The sequence below is a fragment of the Parasteatoda tepidariorum genome, chromosome 5, assembly GCF_982258835.1.
Source record: "Parasteatoda tepidariorum strain Cologne lab strain chromosome 5, Ptep-v5.0, whole genome shotgun sequence".
In the NCBI taxonomy this organism is placed as follows: Eukaryota; Metazoa; Arthropoda; class Arachnida; order Araneae; family Theridiidae; genus Parasteatoda; species Parasteatoda tepidariorum.
In genome coordinates, this window is record NC_141759.1 from 101,270,858 (window position 1) to 101,295,610 (window position 24,753).

Below are 24,753 nucleotides of genomic sequence, written 5' to 3' on the forward strand. Positions count from 1 at the left end.
TTGTACTGAACACATTTAAGCGAAAGGAAATGATTTTTAAAAAAATAGTTATTACTCCACATATCCTTAGTGGAATCGCATTTTTGATAAAGTGGTAAAAAGCTTTGATTCTGGGCTGCATAGCATTATCTAAAAACACTGCTTAGTAATAATTTATCTAGCTAATTAACCAATGTAATAATTTATCTAGTTATGATCAAGTACTTTTTACACTATTTTGCTGTAATATTGCTAGGTTCAGGCCTGTGGCTTTCAAAGTGCACATTCATTTATCAAAGCTTAGCTTTAAATTTTTCTGTTCTATAATTGGGTATAATATAGCCTACGTCACAGGTTGTGTTGTTCCTACTAAATTTAACCCATGAACGGCATTTTCTGCGAGCCTAACTTCAAGCCACAAATAAACAAACGAAGTGTTCGATCGTTTAAATAGCTGCTCGCCAGATTTTATTGCATTATAAAGAAAAGTTATTGAAACTAAATACAACTAAAACAAATAACTACTAATAACAATAACTAAATAAACAACAACTCAATTCCATTCGTTTAGCATTGCGTCATATGTTGTTCCTACTAAATCGAAGTAGTTGTGTTTTTTTCATATTATACCCAATAATGTTACCTTAACGTTACTTATTATTTTGAATGCAACATTAATTCGTTCAACAGTACGTTCTGTTATCGTTCACTTGTTGTATCAGCTATTAGCAAAAGGTCAATTGACTATGAATAAAAATCCCAAAAAATTGCAGTCAATCCAATTAAGTAGGCTTCATACTGTCATTGGGCTAGGATAGCCTAGTTGATAGGGCACTGGGCTAAGAGGTCGTGGGTTCAAAGACTGACTGTGTAGTAAATGGTGACTGATGCACATTAAATCTGTCGAGGCACAAAGTCCTCCATGTTCCCACAATGAATCTTACCTTTGGGGGTACTGATCCAAGAGCTTACTTGTCTTTTGGATTAGTTCAAAATTACAATGCTACGGAGTTGGACATTAGTTGTCATGGACCCAAAAACTGGGTTGGCTGTTCAATGACAGAAATAAAATAGATTTCATTGTTATAGTCTTAATATGAAAGCTATAGTAGTAATCAATCACATTTCAGAGCATAAGAAAACTTGATTCTAAATAACATCAAAGAGAAATAAATAAATTTAGCAATACGCGAAATAAGATTGTCAAATTCGCAGATTTTAAAAACATAAAATGTATTAAAAATTACCCATTATTTTTCTGCCTTATGTGGGTTTAATTCCTAAATTATAATTTTTCCATCAAACCTGAAATTATACAAAAATACGTATATATATAGTAATAAATACATTTTTATTTAAACACTTTTACTTCAGACACATGTGACCACTACTGATAGCTTAATAATCTTTTGTACATATTCACACAATATCACATTGAATTTACAGTATTTAACACAGATGTGGCATTTATAAATCTTTGGTTGACACAACAAATAAAAGGTGGATGTGGTACATTAATTTTCTCTCTTTCTTGGTACATCTTTTTTTTAAACGTAACTTATTTACATCAAAGCACAGTGAAAGTCACCACTGAGAACACATTCAGAATATTTGACACAGAACAATATTTGGTACATAAAATTCTACACTTTTTGGAACGAAAAAAAATCTAAACATTTAAATTTAAGCGTTGGTGGGATATTAGACTAGAAAGTCAATTTTACTAATAAAAATATAAAGCTTTAATGTGATAGAATTTATTTAGAAAAGTAGTCCGCATAAGTATTTAGTTTTTCTGATTAAAGTTTGAATGAGCCAGACTTGCAAAATTGAATACTTTTTGAGAAATATGTCTGCAGTCTTTTTTCTAATTTTGAATTTTTTTTCTTCTTTGCAACGTTCTAAGCAAAAGCCTCAGTGGACATAATTATCAGAAACCTAAAGTTTTTGAGATATTGAGCGCAATGTCGAACCAGGTTATAGCTTTAGATTTTTTGAGGGAAAAAAACAGCATTTGTAACTTTTTGGTTTTCTGGCTAACCTGATCCCACTTTTCTCTTTAATTTAAATTACAAATGGCGGTAAAAACAGAATTTATCATGAAAAGTTTTCCCACAATATAGCATTCAGTAGATGTCAGACTTTATAGATACATTTAAGTTTAAGGATTATTGTGTAGATTAGGAACGTTTAGTGATAAATATAGTTAAACAAAAATCACCTTTCATGAATCAAATTTTGTTGCAATTTTAATTATTTTGACGCACTACTGGGAGCCTTTTTTTTTCTCAATAAATCAGATTGATTGGTGAGTTTGTTTTGGTTGAACAAACTGAAGGATTTCAATTGTAAACGTTCGAGGAATTGGTCCCATTCAAAATACAAAATGTGGATATGCCTACATATTTAAAGTAAAAATAATAAAAGTAGTTTTTTATGAGAAAGAAACTCAAACCATGAATGTGAAAAAAGTTTCATAGTACAGTTACATAATAATATTAATAATAGTGATAAAATCAAAATGGTCACCACCTTATTTGTTTTCTTTTAAACAACTTCTTTTGGAAAACATATTTAAGGGCTGAGTTTATAGAACAGACAAGTGCATTCATACTAACCAGATACTTTAAATTTTATGACTTCAAACAAAATGAATACATTTATACACAGATCATATGCTAATACTACCACAGAAGGACAAAAAACTGTTTGTATGAATATAAATAACCATTTAAGTTGGAATAAAAAATTTTAAAATTAATATAGACTATTATATCATCGGAACTAGAAAGCAAACAAATTATGTTATTGAAACTATAAATTACTGGAAATACATAATAACATAAAATAGTGAACACATGTATGCATAATGATTAATTATAACAATGCTCCCATGAAAAAGTACCTAACCTGCATAACTAAATTTAAACCAGAAGGTTTAAATTTTATCTGTTATTCACAATTTAAATTGAAAGTTTATTAACTGTAGCCCCTTAAAAAAGTTATATTTTATGTCGATACACTTTTTAAATAATAAAGGCGAATCAAGGTTGTGTGATTTTTATCTATTCTCCGCTCTCTTACCCTAGTTTCCACAAATCTTACTCCCCCTCCCCCGTAAGTATAGTCCAACTTCTTTAACGTAGGGCTATGGGAAAGAAGCAAGATTTACTGAAACCTTGTAGTGAAACCATGTTTTACTGAAACTATGTAACGAAATCGCGTAGCCTTGAGATGCCTATTTATTTACAAAGAATATAGTGTAATTCTAAACTGAAAAAATGAAGGGGTCACTAACTACTGCATAAAAGGCTTTTTGGCAGAGTCAACGGCCTGTATTTGCTTAAGGCCGCTGGTTGAGCTTTAACAGGGTGCGTAGCCAGATTTTTCAAAAAAAAAAAAAAAAAAAAAAATAAGCACCTTTTAAGCACTCAAAAAATATTTTTAATAACTTTCCAAAAAAAAAAAAAATCATAATTAGGATCTGCGCAGTAATAAAGATTATTTTTCTATCGTTTAAATAATAAAGGCGATTTATTTATAAACGTAATTACTCTTATTACTCTTAATTTATAAACGTAAAATTAATAAAATTCAAAAACTTTACATAATCATGGTAATCCTGTATTTGCTTATGGCCGCTGGTTGAGCTTTAACAGGGAGCGTAGCCAGATTTTTCAACAAAAAATAAGCACCTTTTAAGCACTCAAAAAATATTTTTAATAACTTTCCAAAAAAAAAAAATCATAATTAGGATCTGCGCAGTAATAAAGATTATTTTTCTATCGTTTAAAGCTCTTAATTTATAAACGTAAAATTAATGAAATTCAAAAACTTTACATAATCATGGTAATCCTGTATTTGCTTATGGCCGCTTGGTTGAGCTTTAACAGGGAGCGTAGCCAGATTTTTCAACAAAAAATAAGCACCTTTTAAGCACTCAAAAAATATTTTTAATAACTTTCCAAAAAAAAAAATTCATAATTAGGATCTGCGCAGTAATAAAGATAATTTTTCTATCGTTTAAAGCTCTTAATTTATAAACGTAAAATTAATAAAATTCAAAAACTTTACATAATCATGGTAAAATAACTAATTTCGGATAAATATTCCAGAGAAAATCTAGCGTTTTTTTTTTTTTTTTTTTTTGCAATTTAGAACGACAATCGACACGGCAAAGAAAAAATCTGTTTAAAAAACTTAAAGCACTTTTTTTATAAACCCAGAATAAAAAAAAAGCTCCTTTAAGGGCTTTTAAGAAACGTAAATCAAAAGAAGCACCTTTGAGCACTTTATAATACGTTACGCACCCTGTTTAATAATTCATTATACTTATTATTTTGCATTGAAAAAGCCCTTGTTTGAAAATTCAAAAAGCCATGTAGATGAAAAGTCTTTTTGATAAAAAATTAACAAAATAAGTATTTATTCTCATTTTTCAGGTGATCACAAAATATTCTTTTACAGTTTGAATTAAACCAAACAAACTGAATTTTCATGAAAGTTTTCTCAGACTTTTTGTCTCTCTGATCCTTTATATATTAGTTTATGATTGAGGAGTTATGAGATTTCTTTTGATTAAAATATTAGTATGATACCTTTGTTACCATTAAGAAAAATATTTTCAGAAGCTACTGATTTTAAAGGAAAATTCGAAAACAAAAATATTTATTTTAATTATCGTTTGACATTTAAAATCGTTTAACGTAAGTGATTAATTTTTCAGGGGACACAACAGTCTAGAGGCGATTCTGCTTATAGATTAAGATGAGTTATTTCTGTAAATATTTGCAAGAAATTAATCTACAGTGAAAAGTATCAAAAAATAATTTTGGCAAAAGAAACAAATTTAGCTACATCAATTGATAATTTTTACTGGGAACAATTGGCGTTCCAGGTGGCAACAGAAAACTCTTCCAATGACTTGAAATTAATTTCTTATTTAAAATACATGGATCCGCATTTTAGTAAACAATATGAAATTTTTTTAATAACTTCAAACTGATTGTAATTCGCAAGAATATTAAAACATGTGTTTCAATAACAAATATATCATTACTACTTTTTAAAAAAATGTGTACATAAATTTGCCAATACACATAATACTAAGAGAGCTTTTTCTCATAAAAAACTGAGTTATTAGCGTTTTGAAGTTTACTTTACAAAAAAAATCAGTTGAACGTTGGGGCCATAATATGGGGCCGATTAAAATATTACGTAAGCACGTAAGGGGAGATTGAGCAATGCTTACGTTAGACCTTGTAAACCTTTTATTTGCAAATATTTTTTGAAAGAAAAAAAAAAGAATTTGATAAAGTTTGGAAAATTTCTTTTAAAAAAAAAGAATATTTTTGGAGGAAAAAATTTTTTAGGCATTTCAAAATGTTATAAAGGGAAATAAATATAACTTTTGATTTATGCAAATTCATTATTTATTTAAATTCGATCTTAAAATTAGACTACTTCGGTAAAAGTCACAGCATGGGTACGTAAGCATAGAAGGGACATTTGCTTTTTGTGAATGTTTGAACTGCTCTTATCACGTAAGTTTGTTGCAGCATTAATAAGGTGTTAAATAGTTCAAACAGTAATATCGTGTGACCATATTAAATTTGCAACATACTGGGTAATTCGAAATGAATATAGCTATTACAAACAGCTATAACTACTTAATAAAAAATAATATATCGCTAAGATTAACATAGAATGTTGATGGAACATAAAAATTTCTTTACGTAAAGCACAGTTGAGCGGAATCCTGCGCATGCGCGAGTTCATAAGTGAAAATGGCGAGTCCCGTGCAGAAAGCACTCAGCGTGTTAGAATGTAACAATTGCTTGCAACAATTGTTTGCAACCTCCGGACTCGACACAATTCGATTTCTATCTCTGGGGTTATGTGAAAGATATGCTTTCCGTGCAAAACAATTTTTTTTTATTTTAATTTATAACTGTCGTTGAACAGCAGACCCAATTTTGGGTTTACGACTACTGTTGTTCAACTCCGTAGTTTTATAATTTTGAACCAATCCAGAAGACAAGGAAACTACTGGATCAGTACAGGGTGCGTAGCCAAATTATTCAACAAAAAATAAGCACCTTTTAAGCACTCAAAAAATATTTTTAAGCACTTTAAAAAATATCTTAACTAAGCAGGGTTGGAAAGTTTTTGACAATTGGCGGTTTTATCTTGTTTCAACCGTCATGCCAAAAGAAAAACTTTTAGCATTGTTTTTGACAATTGTGTCAAAAATCATGAAGTTTTGAATCAAGTAAAACGAATGGCGTTTTCATACGATACGGACTGACAATACGCCGAAAAAGATTGGGGTTGAATTAATTGTGAAAACGCTGAATAGAACAATGTGAGCTGTGTCTTTTTATATAATTCGTAGCGAAAATCAACACGGTAAAGGAAAAATTTCATTTTGAAAAAGGGAAAATTAAGCACTTTTTAAAAACATCCAATGGAAAAAGCACCTTTAAGGGCTTTTAAAAAACGACAATCGAAAATAAGCACTTTTTAAAAACGCTACGCACCCTGCAGTACCCTCATAGGCATGATTTGTTCTGGGACATGGAGGACTTTGTGACTCTACAGATTTAACGTGCGTCAGTCACCATTTACTTCACGGGAGTCTTCGGCCGGCGGGGATTGAACCCTCGATCTCTTGGACATGGGCCCAGTGCCCTACCAACCGGGCTATCCCGGCCCATGAACAAAACTCAAAGAACGCATTTGTAATGCGCTTGCGTCGGTGACTGCACAAATATTTCAGAATGTATGGCGTGAAATGGACTACCGCCTAGATGTTGTCCGTGTGACCAAGGGAGGTCACGCAGAAAATCTGTGACGCATGTATACAAAATTTTGAAGTTCCTTCTACATTTTGCGTAAATTTTATAGACAAATTCTTTTTCATTAAATAGTTATAGCTGTTTTTAATCGCTATATTCATTTAGAATAATCCTGTATTTATTTAAGCAACTATGAGAGAAATAATGCAACTCTTAAAAACATGAAATTTTAAGTAAAAAATACGAAAAGTTTGGCACCACTTTCTAGAAACTGTTTACGTGCAGATTCTATAATTGTTTCATTTTTATAAATTTGCTACGGAAAGTAGACAAAGTGATTATCTTGTTTAATTTCACAAATAGATTAGAAAATTTAACGCAACTAACTAGATTAATTTTCAAAGCACACATTTTTGACTCTTATTTTTTTTTCTAAAACATCTGAGTGCAATATTTCTAGAAAAAGTGTATAAATTTGAAAAATGTAGTTATGTAAAAAGAATATATGCTTAATTTATATCTGTTTTTAAGCAGTTCTTATAATTTCCTAAGAATATGTTTCTTTATACAAACTAATTTATAATTTGAAAATAGTAAAATAAATGTGTAGTGACAAACATGAACTCTAAAACTATCTAATAAACGCCTAAGGCTGCTATTTGAGTAGAAAATATAGTCTAATTTTGAGTAAAAATTATGTCTTTTTTGTCTTATAAAATAATTTTTTGAATGCAAGAAACAGGTCGACACGTTAAATATAAGATAAAAGAAATTTTAAAAAAAATTAAAAGAATGTAAGACACAAGTTAGTTAAATTATTAATCTAATTGAAATTATGTTTAGTAAAAAAAATTAAATTACCTGTTAGTTATTTTTCTTAATACTGACCATATAGGTATTCCCTAAGTTTACCCTAGTTTTAAGGCAGACATTCATTTGAAGCAGTAAACATTTTTAGAATCAAGTAAATTTCCAAACATGTAACGATTATAATCTTTAATTGAAACCTCATAAAATTTCTTTTAAACCTGATGATCATCGGGGCATACTGGATTAATATAACACTTTTAGCTATTAAATTTTATTTTAAGTTGTATATTTACCTGATTAACCTTTTATATCATCGTTGTGACCGTCCAATTTAAAAGAAGCAAAAATATGGTAACAAGGTGTTTCCTATGGATGGTGTTTTCAGTAGAAATGTAAACAATAACAATCTCGAGCTCGGCACCTACTCTAGTTCCGGTTAAAAAGCTTGCAGCTGCTTACAACATGTTATTCTAATAGGCGATGTTTTCAAACGGATAATTTTGTTTTCAATAAAAGAAATAAATTAGATAATTTCTGAGCTCAAATCTGATGTATTTCATAAGATATTAATGTTATTATGTAATTCTGGGGAGTTTGGAGTGAAAACTTGTTTTTGTTATTTATTATTAAAAAAGGTGACATGGTTGCTAGATTTTGAATAACTCGCTTTTTTGGCAGTCTTGATTTGGCCTCTTTCCATAAGTTTATTACTGTTTGTTCTTGTTGCAAGGTGTGCACCATCTTACGTTAGTGTTAACACTTTTAGCATTGTAAACACAAGTAATAAGTAATCAAATACATTGTTTGCAAGAATCTCAAAACACAACGATGCCAAATGGCTTTAAAATACAACGGAAACAGTAACCCGGAAATTTAGGCGGTACCGAGCTTGCAGCGTTCCCTAGTGTAGAAAACACCATTCATTGATTTGAAGCAGGGTGGACAGTACTTTAAGTAACTTACTTCTTCCCACAAATTTGTTTAATTTAACGAACACATTTCGTGGATTACTTCACACATAAAAAGAATACAAATTTATTTTTTTAATCTTATACCTACAGGGTGCAATTTCAATGCACTTTATGTTATCTGCAATAGAATTGTATGAGATTATTTTAAGTTTTGTTATCACAAATGTGTGACCCCATAGTCACATATAGCTGGAAATCCATTTCCTCCCAAACGCATGTTTAAAGTACAGTCGGATTTCTATTTAACGAACTTTCATTTTGAGAAATTCTCTATTTTTTGATTTTTTTTTCGAGGAACCAAGGAACATTTTGGAAAGTTCTTCGTAAAATAACTTCCAAATAGCGAAGTGAAATTTCTCTTTAACGAACTTTTCTTTGAGATCCACTTTATGTCCCAAAATATTTCAGAACGTTTCAAATTTGTTAACGCATTTAATGGGGGAAAATGACCATGAATTGATTTTCGCAGTCACTTAACTTTTAGAGAAAGCGGTCAAATCCCTTTTCCTTTTTGTTTGCATTTCATACCATGCCACAAATCAATTTACGAGAAAGCATAAGAGAAATTTCTAAAGCATGGAGCTGTGATGTTACAGATTGTACTATTCGTAACAATTTTGCTAAAGCTGGATTCTTAGTCAGCGCGGAGGATGATATATTCCTTTAGAAGAACTTAATGTAATGAGGGCTACAGCTAAGAGAGAACCACGAAAAAAACGATGGTGTACTACTGATTAATAATTTTCTTTTTATTGATTCTGAAGCTGCAACCACGGAAACATTAACTGAATCGGATATTTTAGGACAGTGTGAAAAATAAAAACAATATAGCAATTAATTGTGAGGAAGATGTTGAAGCAATCACAAAACCTTCATATGATGAAATGTCGAAATCATTTGAAACAATTCGATAGTAGATACTAATTTACAAGATGAAGGTGAATCAATTGCTATTTTAATTATGTCTAGTGTTTAAAAATTTAAAATCGGTTTTGTGTTGTTTAAGTTTTTCAAATGGTGATTTTCTATTTAACGAATTTTCCTAATAAGGAACTTTTTGTCGGGAATTAAGCGACTTCGTTAAATAGAGGTCCAACTGTGTCTCAACCCAATTCGTTGATATTGGTTGTGATATGCTGTTTCAGATAACCTAGATAAAGAGGAGGGGGGGATGAATAACTAGTCCTTTTACGTAATCCTTCAGGAAGAAATCAAAAGTCGGGACTTATGGGTGGCCATTGAGTAAGAGGCATTTTGTAGATCGCGGCTCGTTCAATCCATCGTTGAGGGAGACATTCATCAAAGTAATCTTGAACGTAGGCTTAGCAGTGATGTAGTGCACCATCCTGTTTAGTTATATCAACCAAGAATTAACAAATTCAGAAAAGTTGCTCATGTTCCCGTGACAGTTTGCTCTCTTTCTGAACATTGCAAAGAACGCATTTACTTTAGAGAAATCTCTCGCGTGCTGTTCTGAGAGTTTGGGATTTTCTATTCCTGCAACTGTGATATTACCCGAGAGTTAACAAATACAGAAAAGTTGCTCATGTTCCCGTGACAGTTTGCTCTCTTTCTGAACATTGCAAAGAACACATTTATTTTAGAGAAATCTCTCGCGTGCTGTTCTGAGAGTTTGGGATTTTCTATTCCTGCAACTGTGATATCAACCGTGAGTTAACAAATTCAGAAAAGTTGCTCATGTTCCCGTGACAGTTTGCTCTTGAAAAAAGAAGAGGCCGAACACTCTCTTTCTGAACACTGCATAGAACACATTTACTCAAGGAAAATCTCTCCGCTTGTTGTTCTGAGAGTTTGAGATTCTCTGTTCCCCATAAACGTATATTTTGCTTGTTGACCTTCCCACTGACGTGGAATGCTGTGTCATTGATGAAGATGAAAACTAAGCGGAATCGGGAATAATCCCTATCGAATCAAGAATAATCCCTATCTAATGAAGAATAATCCCTATCGAAGAACTTGATTCATGCGTTTGGGCGGAACTTAGTGCGTGGTGTGACTATTTCCAACAAAACAAAATAATCCCATAGAATTCTTTTGCGGGTAACATATAATATCCTAGATTGTTCTTGATTTATAGTGCATTGAAACTGTATATTTCTTTATGAATCACCCAATATTTTTTTTTAAATGCATGCATTTTAAACATAACTTTGATAACAAAAAAACTCTTCTATTCTAAACTGATAGCAAAGTTCTGAACAGTTAAACAGATAACAGAGTCCTTTACTGCTTAACTAATAATGAATGCTTCTACAATCAAATTGATAATGAAGGTTATTATCCTTAAATTGATTATGAAGGCCTTAACTGCTAAATTGGTTACGAAGTCTTACTTTTAAATTTATGAAGGCTATTACCTTTAAATTGATTATGAAGGCTTTTATTGTTAAATTGGTTATGAAAACTTTCACTGTTAAATTTATGAAGGCTACTACTGTTAAATTAATTATGGCCTTTACTGTTAACAAGCAAATTTGAAGATAAATTATCGGTCCTTTTTGAATACTCTGCATGCAAAAATAGTTATAATGTTTTTATTCAGAAAAAAATATAATTTAATAATTATAAAATTAGTAACTTATATTAAAAATAAAAAATATAATTACTTAACGTTTAATTATTATAATTAAAATTATGATATTAAACATTTTGTAAAAGATAGGTGACCATAATGTGATTATTTTCTGAGAAATTCTAAATACTTTTAATAATAATAACAATTAAAACTATTGTATGCAAGAAAAATTTCAATCTATATTGTTACACGCCAGAATTTTTTTTTTTTAGAGAGTTTATGCTTGGGCAAGCATTACCGATATCGTAAACATACTTATATATTCAATATTTATATACATCTACGCATTTTTCTTTAGCAAAATATCTCGGATTATTCCTTTGTAGTCATGGGATATATTGTTAGAGCATTTCAAATTCTGCATTCCTTTATGTTGGCGACCTTGAAAACGGTAAGGAACAACATAGTTGTAAGCACATTAAAAATAACACAGGGGAAGATGAGAGGAAAAATAGAATAAAAAATCACTCTCTAATAAAACGATAAAAATCGAACAAAAACTGAACAGGGCTTTTTTTCTCCCTTTTCTCGCCGCAATTTCTTTTCCATATGAGTTGAGTTGACACAGACACGCTTCTGAACGCCGGAATTGTTTCGGTAACCATGGAAACAACGCTTTTGTGACGATTTTCTCTTATCCGCAGCAAATCCCAGAAGAACTACTTTTCGTACTCTCTTGTCGTACGTATTCTTTCACATTGAACTTGGTTTCTTGGTTTGGCTGGTAGCTCATACGATATTTTAGCTCCCTATACGACGAAAGAAAGAAAGAAGAAAAAATAAATTAAAAAAGAAAAAAAAAATATCAAATCACGTTTATTCTATTTTCGCTTTTGAATAGTATACTCATGTGAGTTGTAAGAAGCAAGGAAAAAATTCTATTTTGAATATTTTTGATAGATTTATGTGAAAGCTCGTATATACGAAAATTTGATGACACGGAATATTGCCTCAAGCATGGCAATAAAGAATATATTTATGAATGGTAGAACCCAAACCGAAAGTTTTTTTTCTTCCTTCTACTGTTTTTTTTAAATTTTTTTTATTGGAATTTCAAACTATCGAATATGCATTAAAGTCATCTGGCACTTCTTTAAATTATCATTTAAAAATATTAAAGATTAAAATCATCATATTGTAGATGAATTGGTACTTTTCCGTTAGCAAATGTCGCCAATTGTCAACCAAATGCGAGCCAGGTTGCCAAGCGAAGTGAATGACAAAACAGTCAACGGAATAAAAGTCGAAAACGTTCAACTATAAACAAATATTTATTAATAGTAAGCCAAACAAGTTCAACTATAAGCAAATATTAATGAATTTTAAACAAAACAGTTTTACCCAAAATTAATGATTATGAATTCAGAGAATAGAGCACGCGGCCCTAAACTAACATTACCCTTATGGTTGTAAGAAATTTGTAGGAATTCTACATTATTTGGCGATTTTTCGCTTGCGTCCGGCTAACGGAAAAGTACCGATGAATTTTTCCATTACATTTTTATTTTAATTTCTAAAAGAATCATAAATATTAACACAGCTTTTTAAAATTTTTTAGAGCAATAATGGTTTTTAGATATTTCCATTTCAGCATGCTCGTTAAATAAGTTTGAAAATTGTGTACTTTTCCTTTTAAATAAAATTAAAATGATTAAGAGAATCGGTATTTAATTTCGTTATAATAGTTTCACATAAATAGAATCATTTATATTTCGCGTTATAATGTACGTATCAGAGACAGATTTAAAATTAGGACGATGTATTGTGTCTAACTTACACCCCATTTACACGAGGACTGAAAACAGTCTTCGGACGTCCCAAACCTAAAAAAGGCTTGAAGAATTTACATGATCCCTGAAGGTAAAAACTCCATCTTGCAAGAATAGGCGAAAAAAATACTATTTGACACAGGGAACCAATTATCATGCGACTGTTTCCCGGAGAAGACACTGGTAGTTGTCTTCACCCAATAATGCTTGCACCTGAAAGTAAGTTAGAGGAATCGAAAGTTCAATAACAGGCTTTCGTTTCTTCTATGACCTTACGCGGCTGATATCAGATCTCGTGCAAATGGGGAGTTAGGCATAGAAAAAGTAAGGAATCGATGGTCAATTAAATTATTAAGCTTACCTAGCAACTGCCATGAAAGCCAGTTCAACGTTGGTACCGGTTTTGGCACTTGTTTCCATAAAAGTAACTCCATATTCCTGTAAATAACTCAAATGTAAATAATCTGTGCATTGTTGAAAGTGAGAAACATGATTTCAAAATTTTACCTTAACAGAAATGTGTATTACATTTAAAATAGCGACCTTAACTATCCTTTGTTGTCAGTATGTTGCTCTGATGTTTTGTTACCAAGTACCGAAAACTAATTTTTTGTATAAAAGTACAATACTTAACCAGGGCCTGACTTAGACTAATCGGGGCCCGGGGCAAAAACTTTTTTGAGGGCCCCCCTCTACTACGCTACTTCAGTAATGAAGAACCGAACTTGTATTTAAATTTTTCAAGAAAATTGACTAGAACCTAAAATAGCTATTAAGTCCTCCCTCTTTCTAATGGTCAGACGAAATATCGTTCTGTCCATTTTGATGATTTTCTGACAATTCTATGTCCATCATGCCGAATGCATCTAGCTTTTCTGATAGTTAACTTTGTCATCTAGCTGCGAAAAATTCGTATCCTTGCTGCCATAAGGGCAGAATTCAGCTAAATTTTCGCAATTGCGATGACTCAATTAAAGCCTATCAGAAGTCTGTATTTTTTTAAACATATCGCATTTTGCGATTTATAAAAAATACAGGTTTTTGATTGGCCCAATTTGTAAATCGTAATTGCGAAAATTTAGCTGAATTCCGCCCAAGAAAGCCATGGATTTACGAAATATAGACTGTGTTCATGCGATAGATTAACGAAGAAGAAGCCAACATAAAACTGACGGATTTTACACTCTACTGATATTTTGTCTGAAAAAATTTCATTAAAGAAGGAAACTTAAAATAAACTTTCTATCCGATTTGGAGCCCCCCCCCCATGAAGTGGGGGCCCGTGGCAACTGCCCCGTATGCACCAGCCTTAGTCAAGCTCTGTGCTTAACACTAACGTTTTATTCAAAGATATAGTGCGTTTTGCTTGGTTTGTAGGTACGTACGAGTATTTAAAACAATGTTTAATTTGTTGCTAACATACCACTACCAAAGCATTGTTGGACTGTGACGTACTGGATTTGTGGATATTGACTGATAGCAAAAGCTCAATTGAGAGATCGGTCACGGATCAAATGGGAAAAAATATCATTTCCAAATTGACACAGATCGGGCCTGTGTGCTTGCATTTGATTCCATCTTATGTGAGTGTCTGTGGACTGCTGATTTGTTTTGCTTGTGAAATTCTCATGGCTCATTTCTCAAAATTACAGCTTTCGATGTTCATTCTCTAAACTAAATACTCCTTAGAAGATTCTCCCAGTTCATGCATGGTGCCCTGGATTGTCTCTGCTGGTCTCAGAGTTGATTAGATGGCTAGACTTAGTCACTTTAAAAAATTTAACTGCTCAGACATCACGTCTTCCTGTCACACTCACTGGTTCAGAAACTTTTTTTTTTACGGCAGGCACTGAACTTTCGTTCTTACCTCGGAAGATGCCGGAAGTGTTGCTCATTTAACGCTACCAGTGAACCTGTGAACCCAAGTCATGGAGGCGAGAAACACTTAACGGGGGGAGAAAAACCACGAAAACCTCCCATGGTCAGTCTGACGGCATGGAGACTCTAACCCATGATCCGTCTACCACTGAACACATGTTACCTCAGTACCGTGTCAGTGCGGGCCGGGTGCGGAATTTGCATCGATCATATATAGTTGGGATTCGAATCCGGTTTCCCCTGAGACGAATACATGATCTCTGATTTTCCATCCCTACCATTTGTTAGCTTATAAGTTTTAATAAAATTTAACCATTTGCGATTTTTAAAAGTTTATCTAATTCAATATTATCAATCTGTTTTGCCATCTTTGTTATGCGTTCTACTGATGAAGATGTACTAAGGTTGTCCCTGAAATGTGTATAGGTTAGTAAGATTTTACTATTTATGATTTTTTAAATGTTTTTAGTGCATCTTAAATTAACCAAGAAACAAACCTTTGCATACATAAATTTTAAAATAACAGAAAAAAAAATCTAAAATTTAAACAAATCTTTCCGTTTTTGTTACATCCTAATAAAAAGTTAAACTACAAACAAAGCAACTTTCTGTAGTTCGAATTTATTTATGCAATTGGCTATGAAAAATTATTCCTAATTCTAGAAAACCTGCATATGATAATCTTTATATTGCCTTTAACAGTTAACTAAAACCATATTAAATGTGTCGTGATTTTCATTTTTTTACCTCCTGTGTATTGTGAAAGGTTTCAAATAAATATTTTGAAATAAAATCAAACTGCTCTTGTATTTTTTAAAAAAAAAAGCCTTGTCAGTTTTGACGAAACTCTTTTACTAGTACTGGACAAAAATATTACAAGATGAAATCTTAGTAGAATTTCTGCAACAAAAGAAAAAAAAATAGTGTTGAATAAAATAAGCGATAAATATTGAAACATTTCGATTGAATTGGATTATATTCAATCCCTTGCTTATCCAAACATGCGACTTAATCTGGAAGTTTTTATTTTTCAAAGCTGTAAGCGAAGTAAAATAAGTATTTTTAAGATATATTATACGACTCGTATAAAAAGAAACTGTTATGAAGAAAGACTGATGGACTAAGGTTTTTATTTTTTATCGAATTTGCTTTAAATGAGGAGAACTTGTGTACTTTGTTTAACTATATTTTTTAAAGTTGAAAAAAATTGCATAACCAAATGTAATCAAATTGCGTTGTAACAAATTTAAGTTATTTTTCATTGTACGAAGTTAACACAAATTTTTCTATGATGGTTGAATTTTAGCTTATAAAAGATTTTGCGGTGTGTATCGATATTTTTATTGATTTTACTGTTCAAGTAGCTAAAATTTTTTTGCACAACAAATTGTCTTTAGAATTTTGCTATTACAGATTAATATGGCTTTAAATTTATAAACCTATGACTGAAAGGTTTTATTTATTATTTTTTTTAACCTATTCTAACTTCGTTTTAACACATCATTTATAGTAACTCTTCAATAATCCCTTTAGATATTAAGCTTACGAATCTAATTCAAATCTATGACCTTCATGTCTCATTTCTAATAGCTTATTTAATTAAAATTAGTTCGCTAAAGTTGGAAAATAACAGTTTACAAATGGAAGTAGAAGATATAAAGCTATTTTATAATTCCATTAAATAGTTTCCTTTTCTATTAATTTTTTCTCTGTCCAAAAGAGCTTTGAAAGCTATTTTACCACGTAATTATTGCTTGAAAATTAGCACTGTTTTTGTCACGGGCACGGCATCAGGCACGGTTGAGATGAAATTTCATCATTCTGGTTAATCGGAAAATGGTCAAAATATTGACTGATCATAAATTCCGTTTGTAGAAGTCAGGAAACACTTGAAACTTGTGTTGTCATCACATGAATGTAGGTTGAGATGAAATTTCATCATTCTGGTTAATTAGAAAAATGGTCAAAATTTTGCTGACGATAAATTCCGTTTGTAGAAGTCAGGAAACGCTTGAAACTTGTGTTGTCATCAGGCACGGTTGAGATGAAATTTCATTATTCTGGTTAATCGGAAAATGGTCAAAATTTTGCTGACGATAAATTCCGCATGTTGCAGTCAGGAAACGCTTGAAACTTGTATTGCCATCAGGCAATATTGAGATGTAAGTGCCGCAGCTAGTCAGAAAGTGGCCAAAATTTTTTCCATTTACGCAGATACAAAAGCGAGTAGTAAAACTGTAGTAAAATAATATTATAGTTTGAGTAATAAAATATCTCTTGTTAAAATTAAAATATGCATCAAGTCGCACGATATTTTTGCCGTAATTATAATAAATTTTGTAAGTGCCTAGAAACTTTTATTAGAATTAAAATATAGCACAAGTTACTCCGTTATACTTTTATTAGAATTATAGAATTTTCTTACGAGCAAATGATACAGCGTTTTTTAAGTTAGTAGACAAGTGCTTCAGATATTTCACTTATTTATTAATTCTTCAATCGACATTAAATCCGTTTTAAGACACTATTTATAGCAACTCTCCTCTAATCCCTTCACATTTAAAGTTTTTCTAATTCCTTATCCTTTCATTTCTGGTAGTTCAATTAATTAAACTGAGTTCGTAAAAGTAAGGATTCGTAAATAACATTTCAAACGGAAAATGGGAGAATTAATTTTAAGACATTAGAAGTAAGACTTTTCTCTAATGTCATTAAATAGTTTCCCCTTCAATTACTTCTTTCTTTTTTTTTTCTCCAAATGATCCGAAAGTAAGCTTACAGAAATTTAACGATTTAATTGCTCCTAAAATGGAAGATTAAATCCAGTTTTATTGCTTGAAAATAATTAAAAGTGTTTTAGGGTAGCAGTTTTCTTCTCCAAGAATTCGATTAGTGTTTATTTCATTAATTTTTTTTTTGTCAGTTCTTAAAAATAACTTGAAAATTTTCGGGAGCTATTTCAATATTGAAAGTTAAATAATTTAATCCTTTTATTATTATTTATTTTTATCCTATTATTTTCATTAGTATTTTTATAAAAAGTTGTTAGGAAAAAAATAACAAAATTTTGCTATACGTATTCATTGAAATTAATAATATTTTACGGCTTTTAATTACAATAATCAACTCAACTAAAATTAATTAATAAATGTATACCCCACTTGTTAAATCGAAAAATCGCTAATTAAAATCGATTAATTGATCACCGACTTCTATCGATTAAGCGATAGTCGATTTTAAAAACAAATACAAATAATAAAAGACAAATAAATACTCTTGTAATAGTTTTCTCAATATTTAATGACTAAATATTTTTATTCGTTCAGAGTTGTTATTACTTAATATTAGAGAAATTTGTTTTAATTGCATACAATTAGAACTAAATCAAGTGTTTAGGAATTAAAACTAAAGGGAAAAAAACTGATATTGGAGTTAAATAACTGGAGAACTGAAGTGATGATATCACAAAGCACGAGAGTATTAAACAATGTTTAGAGTATTAACAATGTATTTAATGCAATGATCAGTTAAGTTTGCAGGTGACAAAATATAGTTTGGTATAAAGGGAAAAAACCCAGCAATTTATTACTATTTTTTGAAGAAAAAAAGAAAGAAAAAAACGAAAAGCTATTTTTTGTAATAGCTAGTTTTTGTTTCAGTGGGAATTTAAAAAAAAACAAAAACATGATGCAATGTAACCTAATACTAAAATAATTTCAAACTGAATAATTAACTAAAGCCGTGATGGCTCAGGGATAGAGCGTTCGCCTTCCAATCAGGTAAACCGGGTTTGAATTCCAGCCATAGATATAAAGCCATAGATATCCAGCCTATATTAGTCCCTGATTCCAGCGATGGAATTGAAACAAACAACAAATGAATTCGGAAGATTCCGCAAGCTTGCTATGATGCAACTCAAGAAATAACTAACGGTGGTATTTTATACAAATATAGCCAAATAAGGGATAACACTCCAAACCTGGCTAGCCATACATTTTATTTATGCTTGTCATATTAATTTAGTTAAATTTGTTTTAAACTTACGACCTGTTAGAATTAATAAACTACAGAAAACTCTTATGAATGGTAAAATTTCGCGTTAATTTAAACACAAATCACATTAATAAAACTTCCTGGAATATTAAGCCTGTTCACACATCGCTTCGTAAGCGTAACATAAGCGGAGGGATACACCGGAAGTTTTCTAAATCTCTTCCGGATCTAGGAACCTTGTTATTGTTTATATTCAGTCAACCACCCATACGAACATACGATTCTTCATCCATAGAGATAGTAATAGAGGTTAGAATATTCTAAATTTCTCCCCCTCTGGGGATATTTCCGTATAGTGATCTGTCGCGCCAACTGCAATCGCTAAGGTGTCAAATAGATTTTAAACTTGCAAATCTTTTTAAAAGAATATATAACTGTTTGCCCGTGCGTGGTTACGAGTTATACCTTTCGAGTTGGTCCCTTTCTGTGATGTTTTTTTTAAAGTTTCGCGCGCGTCGCTGCCCTGAAGTTTCCAAGACTTGGCGATTATCCTGCTACAGATCAGGATACGGAATAGTCTTCTTGGGATTGTTTGTTTCAGTAGGTGTAACTGTTTAATGGACTGTTCCACAGGCAACTTGAGAACAGAAATAGCAAATGAACTTACTTTGGCTAATCTCTCTCCATCTTCGTACATCACTTGGCGTTCAGAGTTTGAATCTGCTTTATTTCCTATCAACATTATGACTACATCATCTTGTGCATATTCATTTATTTCTCCCAACCATGCCTGAAAACAAAGATGAGAAAATAAATAAATATTTTAACAATATTTGTTTTTAGAATATTACACACAAATTTCATGATAAAGATCCTATTTGATATCCTAAATCTGTTTCGGGGACAGTAATGGTTATAGAAATGGAAAGAGAAACTCTCTTTCCATTTCTATTCTATTTCATAAAATATTGCTTGTTTTTAGAACATTGCACACAAACTTTAGGATAAAAATCCCATTTGATACCCTTAATCTGTTTTGGGGACAGAAATGGTTATAGAAATGGGAAGAGAAAGATGTGTATAAACCAATTGGAAAATCCAGCTTTTTGCAAACGGCTGACTAAAAGAAGACATATTAAATTTATCAGTATGTATAAACTAATTGGAAAATTCAGCTTTTTGCAAATGGCCGACTAAAAGAAAACAATTACTATTTATCAGTGTGTATAAGCTAATTGGAAAATCCGGCTCTTTGTAAACGGCTGATTAAAGGACGACATATTGCACTTATCATTGAAGCTCATTGAAAGATCAGGTTCTTTGCAAACGGTTACGACTATTGGCATTTATCAATGCGCATTAGCTAAATGCTAAATCTTGCTCTTTCCAAACGGCTAACGATTATTTGCAATGCCCCTACAAGTGCTTTCTAATGCCATCAGCCGGATTTTCCAATTATCTTACGATTTGTATAAAAGCATATGAATAAAAGTATATGAATGAAAGCATAGTTGTCTTGGAAAAAAAACAACGATTTTTTCACTTTTCTTCCAACTAATTTATAATATGAAATATTAAAGTACTTTAGTGTATTTTAAGAAAGAGAAGTGTTAAAATTTTTTATATCCTGTCTAATTACTTCGATTCCTTCTTTTCTTCTATTGTCATTGAAATATGTCCATACATTATCGACATGTTATATCATGGACAAATATTACACAGTGAGACAATATTAAACCTCATAAAAGTGCTGAAAAGTTTGAGAACTCCTGAAGCACATAATGTATTTGATTTTTTTTTGTAGGAAATGCGTAACGTATCCTTAAATCTCTAACAATCCTTGTCGAAGTTTAAATGTAATTTTAAGTAAGGGAAACATAATCCATCATTTTTCGAAGCATAAAATTCTTCTACGAAATACTTGCTTTAAATTATGTTGAATTTGACAAAAAATTTTCTGTTTTGACAGGGGCAACTTACTTCCCCGTAAAACTGTCAATAAGAAAGACTGAAGAATCGTTTGACAAGAAATATTGTAAATGTGTTGTAACACTTTCAAAATAATATTCTTTATAAATAATATAAAGAAGCATTATCATGTAATAATCGATCAAATCCACGATTTAGTCGTAAGCATATATTAAATCGGCTAAGCTCTCGTCGTTATTTATTATAATTCTTTTGAAATTTTAACATTGCGTACATTAAAGTTTGGCGTAATGTTCTAAGACCATTCGAAAAAAAATTGTTCCGTAATACCAAAATGTATTAATTTATGATTTTTTTAAAATTTTTTTGTTGAGTTAATGTGGATATGGTCACTTTTTTGACACTGGTCTGCCCAGTTCCAGACAGTTTATTTGCCCAACAATTTTCCTGACTTGTCATTCGCCCGACAATTTATTTTTCTAACGGGTACATTTGCCTGACAGTGTCCGCATGTAACAGAAATAAGTATAAGATTCTCTGTTGGCAACAATTTAACCTTTTAAATAAGGCTGATCTACTTATGGCAAGAAAGTGCAAGCGATATTTTATAACTGTTTATGCAGTAACCGCTTATGTTGGAAACGCTCTATGTTGTGAACATTTTGGGTAACATTAAAATTTTTTTTTTAGTCTTCGTTCTTTTCTTTTACTTATTATTTTTTGCTGTTTTTATTCTATTTTTTTAAAAAATTCCTTTTGTTTTATAGTTTTTATTATTCTTTTTGCATTTTAATCCTTTTTCAAAATTTTTTATTTCGTTTTTCTTTTAAAAAAATTTTCCTGAATTTTTTAAACATTTTGTATTTGCTTTTTCGCTACTTGATTACAATGAATTCTCTGTTATGCAATCACATTACAATGGAATATTGTGAGCAATACCACGCAAATAGTCCATAGTTGTACGATTGCTCCAAATGGGTCTTTTTTTTTTTTTACACGATATAGCATGATAGTGGAAACTTTTTAAGTACTTCGCAGAAAGATTTATATCATTTCATTGAATAAACTTCTGTCAAAAGAATTGTGGAAGAATCGATCTAGGGGAAAAAAGAAGAGTGTGAGGTTCTTTTAACTTTACTTGAATGTGCATCATGTGTTATTAGAAGTTTCTAAATTTATATTCTATCCACCGAAAATGATATTTTAACATTGCCTCTCAGCAATCACATTGTTTCTTATACAGTAAAACCTTTCGGGAGAGATCACTCTCCGTTGATGGAGGTTGGTCGTTCTTAGAGGTTACCTCCATTGACTTCAAAATTGTTATCGATGGTATATGATTTTTTTGCAAACTATTTTAATTTTAGTCAGTGACATTTTCCTGGTGCGGAAGTGCCAATTTTGTTCTCATCATGAAAAGACGGATCCATGAATAAAATTTAGCGTCGATAAAAATTATCCCAACTAATATAATTATGTATAAAAACAAATTTACCAAACATGAATGATGAAGCTATTATAAATAAATAAACAATTATGTTTTCTGTTTAAGTTCGCATTTAATTTTATATGGTGGAATTTTTAATTGTAGTTTCTTCAAAACAGATGTTTCAAACACTCATCATTTTTAACTCATCCATTTTTATTTGTTCAATCAATAGTAGAAAACTAATTAAATGCATAAATATTATTATAAATATGTGATAAAATAATGTCCTTTGCATGGCGAAAATTCTTTGTGATTTTACACTAAATACCCAGTAGCCAAAGAGGCAAAAATTGCATATTGTAGCAAATAGCAAAATAATTATAATAGATATCAACAATAATTATGTTATGACTAAAATTGGATTTGTTTTAAAAAATATTTTTACTTTTCACTGAGCTTAGCATAAAACTTGTGTTTTTTGGGGCTATTTTTGCCCCAGTCTTCATTGTACCAAAGTAGCTCTCCTAAAAACTTTGACCACGAAATGAGCTATAATAATATACAAAATTTAAAATGAGCTATAAAACTATTGCTTTTTTTTATTCCTAAATAAATTATGTCATTTAATGATAGTATTATGGCAATAATACGACTGGATGCAATTTGTTTCTCTGTTTTTTTGTGAAGTGTTATCATTTGTTATTAAATTTTGCCTTATGATACTATTCCGTATCATAAGGCACGATACTGAAAAATAATGAATATTTACATAAAGTTATTTTTTGCATGGAATTGTCTATAGAAAAACGATTATAATTGTGCGTAAAAATTTTCCAATTCTTTAAAAAGTTCTCGAGATATAGTGAAATACGCTAAAAGTAAAATTAACATTAAAGTGTCCAAACTTTGGAGCGCCCTCCTGACAAAATTATTTTGACCATATTTTCTAGATTGCGGCTACCATTTATATTTTGAGGGTCAGAAATACGAATCCATCGGAAAAAAAAGTCACGCTTATTCAGAGAAAGTACGTTTCTTTGTTTGATTTCGTTACTTAAAATACAGTCTGCACTTATTAATTAGCATATTTGAGTTTTCCCCCTTAAACCATTAAGATTGATTCCTAGAACGTGAAGATCAGATCATCATTAGATCAAAAGTTATTCAGGGTGGTCCTTTTTTTTTCATTGCTTAACAGTTAATCTTTTATTTCTCTTTTTGTAAAACATAATTAATACTAATGATTTATTTAAAAAAATTAAAATCAATAAAATATTTAAAAAAACAGGTTAAATATATTTAATTTTGATGCGTGAAAATTAATGTATCTCGATATTATGTAACTAAAACCTAAGCAACATTTCATACCTATTTTCAAAGCTTCGCTTTAATTTTAAGTTTCAATTTTTTGTATAAAATGAAACACTGCTGCTTGTACCCCACCATAGATTCGAGTTAATACTTATGTACTAGTGAGTTGGATTTGAATATTTGCAGTGGTAGACACACTACAGTACTCCCCCACCAGAATTATAGCTGTTGTAGATTTCGATGAACTGGATACCACTAGTTGATTCATTGCTATTTTGTGAGTAACCGGGAGAGCTGCATTAAGATCACCGTACTTTTTGAGTGCTGATCGTGAGAGCTGTATTAAGTTCACGGTCGTGATCGCTCCTGTGTTGCCTATAGCAGTCGAGTGAATACGTTGTACGCTATGTGTGATCGGGACTGAGTAGTAACAGCGCTAGGAGGTGAATAATGTCGCAGTCACATGTAGCAAGTGAACCGTTCAATATGAACCATCCATCGAAGTAGGCGTGTTCAAATCGAAATGGGAGTTTCTGTCAAGGTAGGCGTTTTCCCATCACGTCCGGGTCACCAATGTGGGGAAAACAGTTATCGGCCATGTCAACCTTCATCTTTTTTTTGAAAAAGGTACCCCATCATAGAAACGTGTGTTAACATGTCTTATATACTAGTGAATTGGAATTATATTTTTGTAGTGAATTGGAATTATATTTTTTTAGTTTATACACTACAAGTACAATACTTTCTTTGCAGGGATAGGTATTGAGTGACAAGGGGCCTCCGTGTTTTCCTTCTAGAGAAATTTCCTTTTCTCAGATATGGAAAGATTTATTTTTTTGAGAAAATAGAAATGGCATTGCTCAGATAATGGTCTGTGGATCGTCCAATGGCTTTCCTGGAAATTATTTTAAAGGGAAGGAATCTTGTTGACAAAATCTGCGATTGTCAATAATGCAAAGTATTCTTTCTTAGCAGAGACTAATATAGGGAACATAGATATAGGAAACATTAATATAATCTGCCTTTATATCTATGTTTCTTAGTAATCAGACTAGATGTTTGATGAAACAAATGTCTACTACAACAGGCCGAAGTAATATATACAATCAACTGAATGCTTTTGACCTCATATTACACCCCTCTCGTCTCAGCATTCATTCTTTTTTCTGAGGGAAGAAAAAATTCCCAGAAAGAATACCTCTTTTCTTGAAGGAAAGAGGGAACTAAACTCAATCGCTTCCCTTATCAATTTGTTTAAAAAAAAATGCAAAAAATCAACACATTTTCTTAA

General features: G+C 31.1%; 1 protein-coding gene across 1 annotated transcript in view; it reads right to left on the bottom strand.

The window, feature by feature from the left end:
- Window positions 1-1,311: 1,311 nt before the first annotated feature.
- The window catches only part of LOC107442998 (ras-related protein Rab-37), a 158,855-nt gene continuing 135,413 nt past the window's right edge, over window positions 1,312-24,753 (bottom strand). The window contains exons 6-8 of the mRNA XM_043051742.3: window positions 19,461-19,583; window positions 13,284-13,360; window positions 1,312-11,902 (exon numbers count right to left, since the gene is read on the bottom strand). Coding sequence (XP_042907676.1) covers window positions 11,788-11,902; window positions 13,284-13,360; window positions 19,461-19,583 — 315 coding nt within the window. The 3' untranslated portion in view covers window positions 1,312-11,787. The remainder of the gene's footprint in view (window positions 11,903-13,283; window positions 13,361-19,460; window positions 19,584-24,753) is intronic.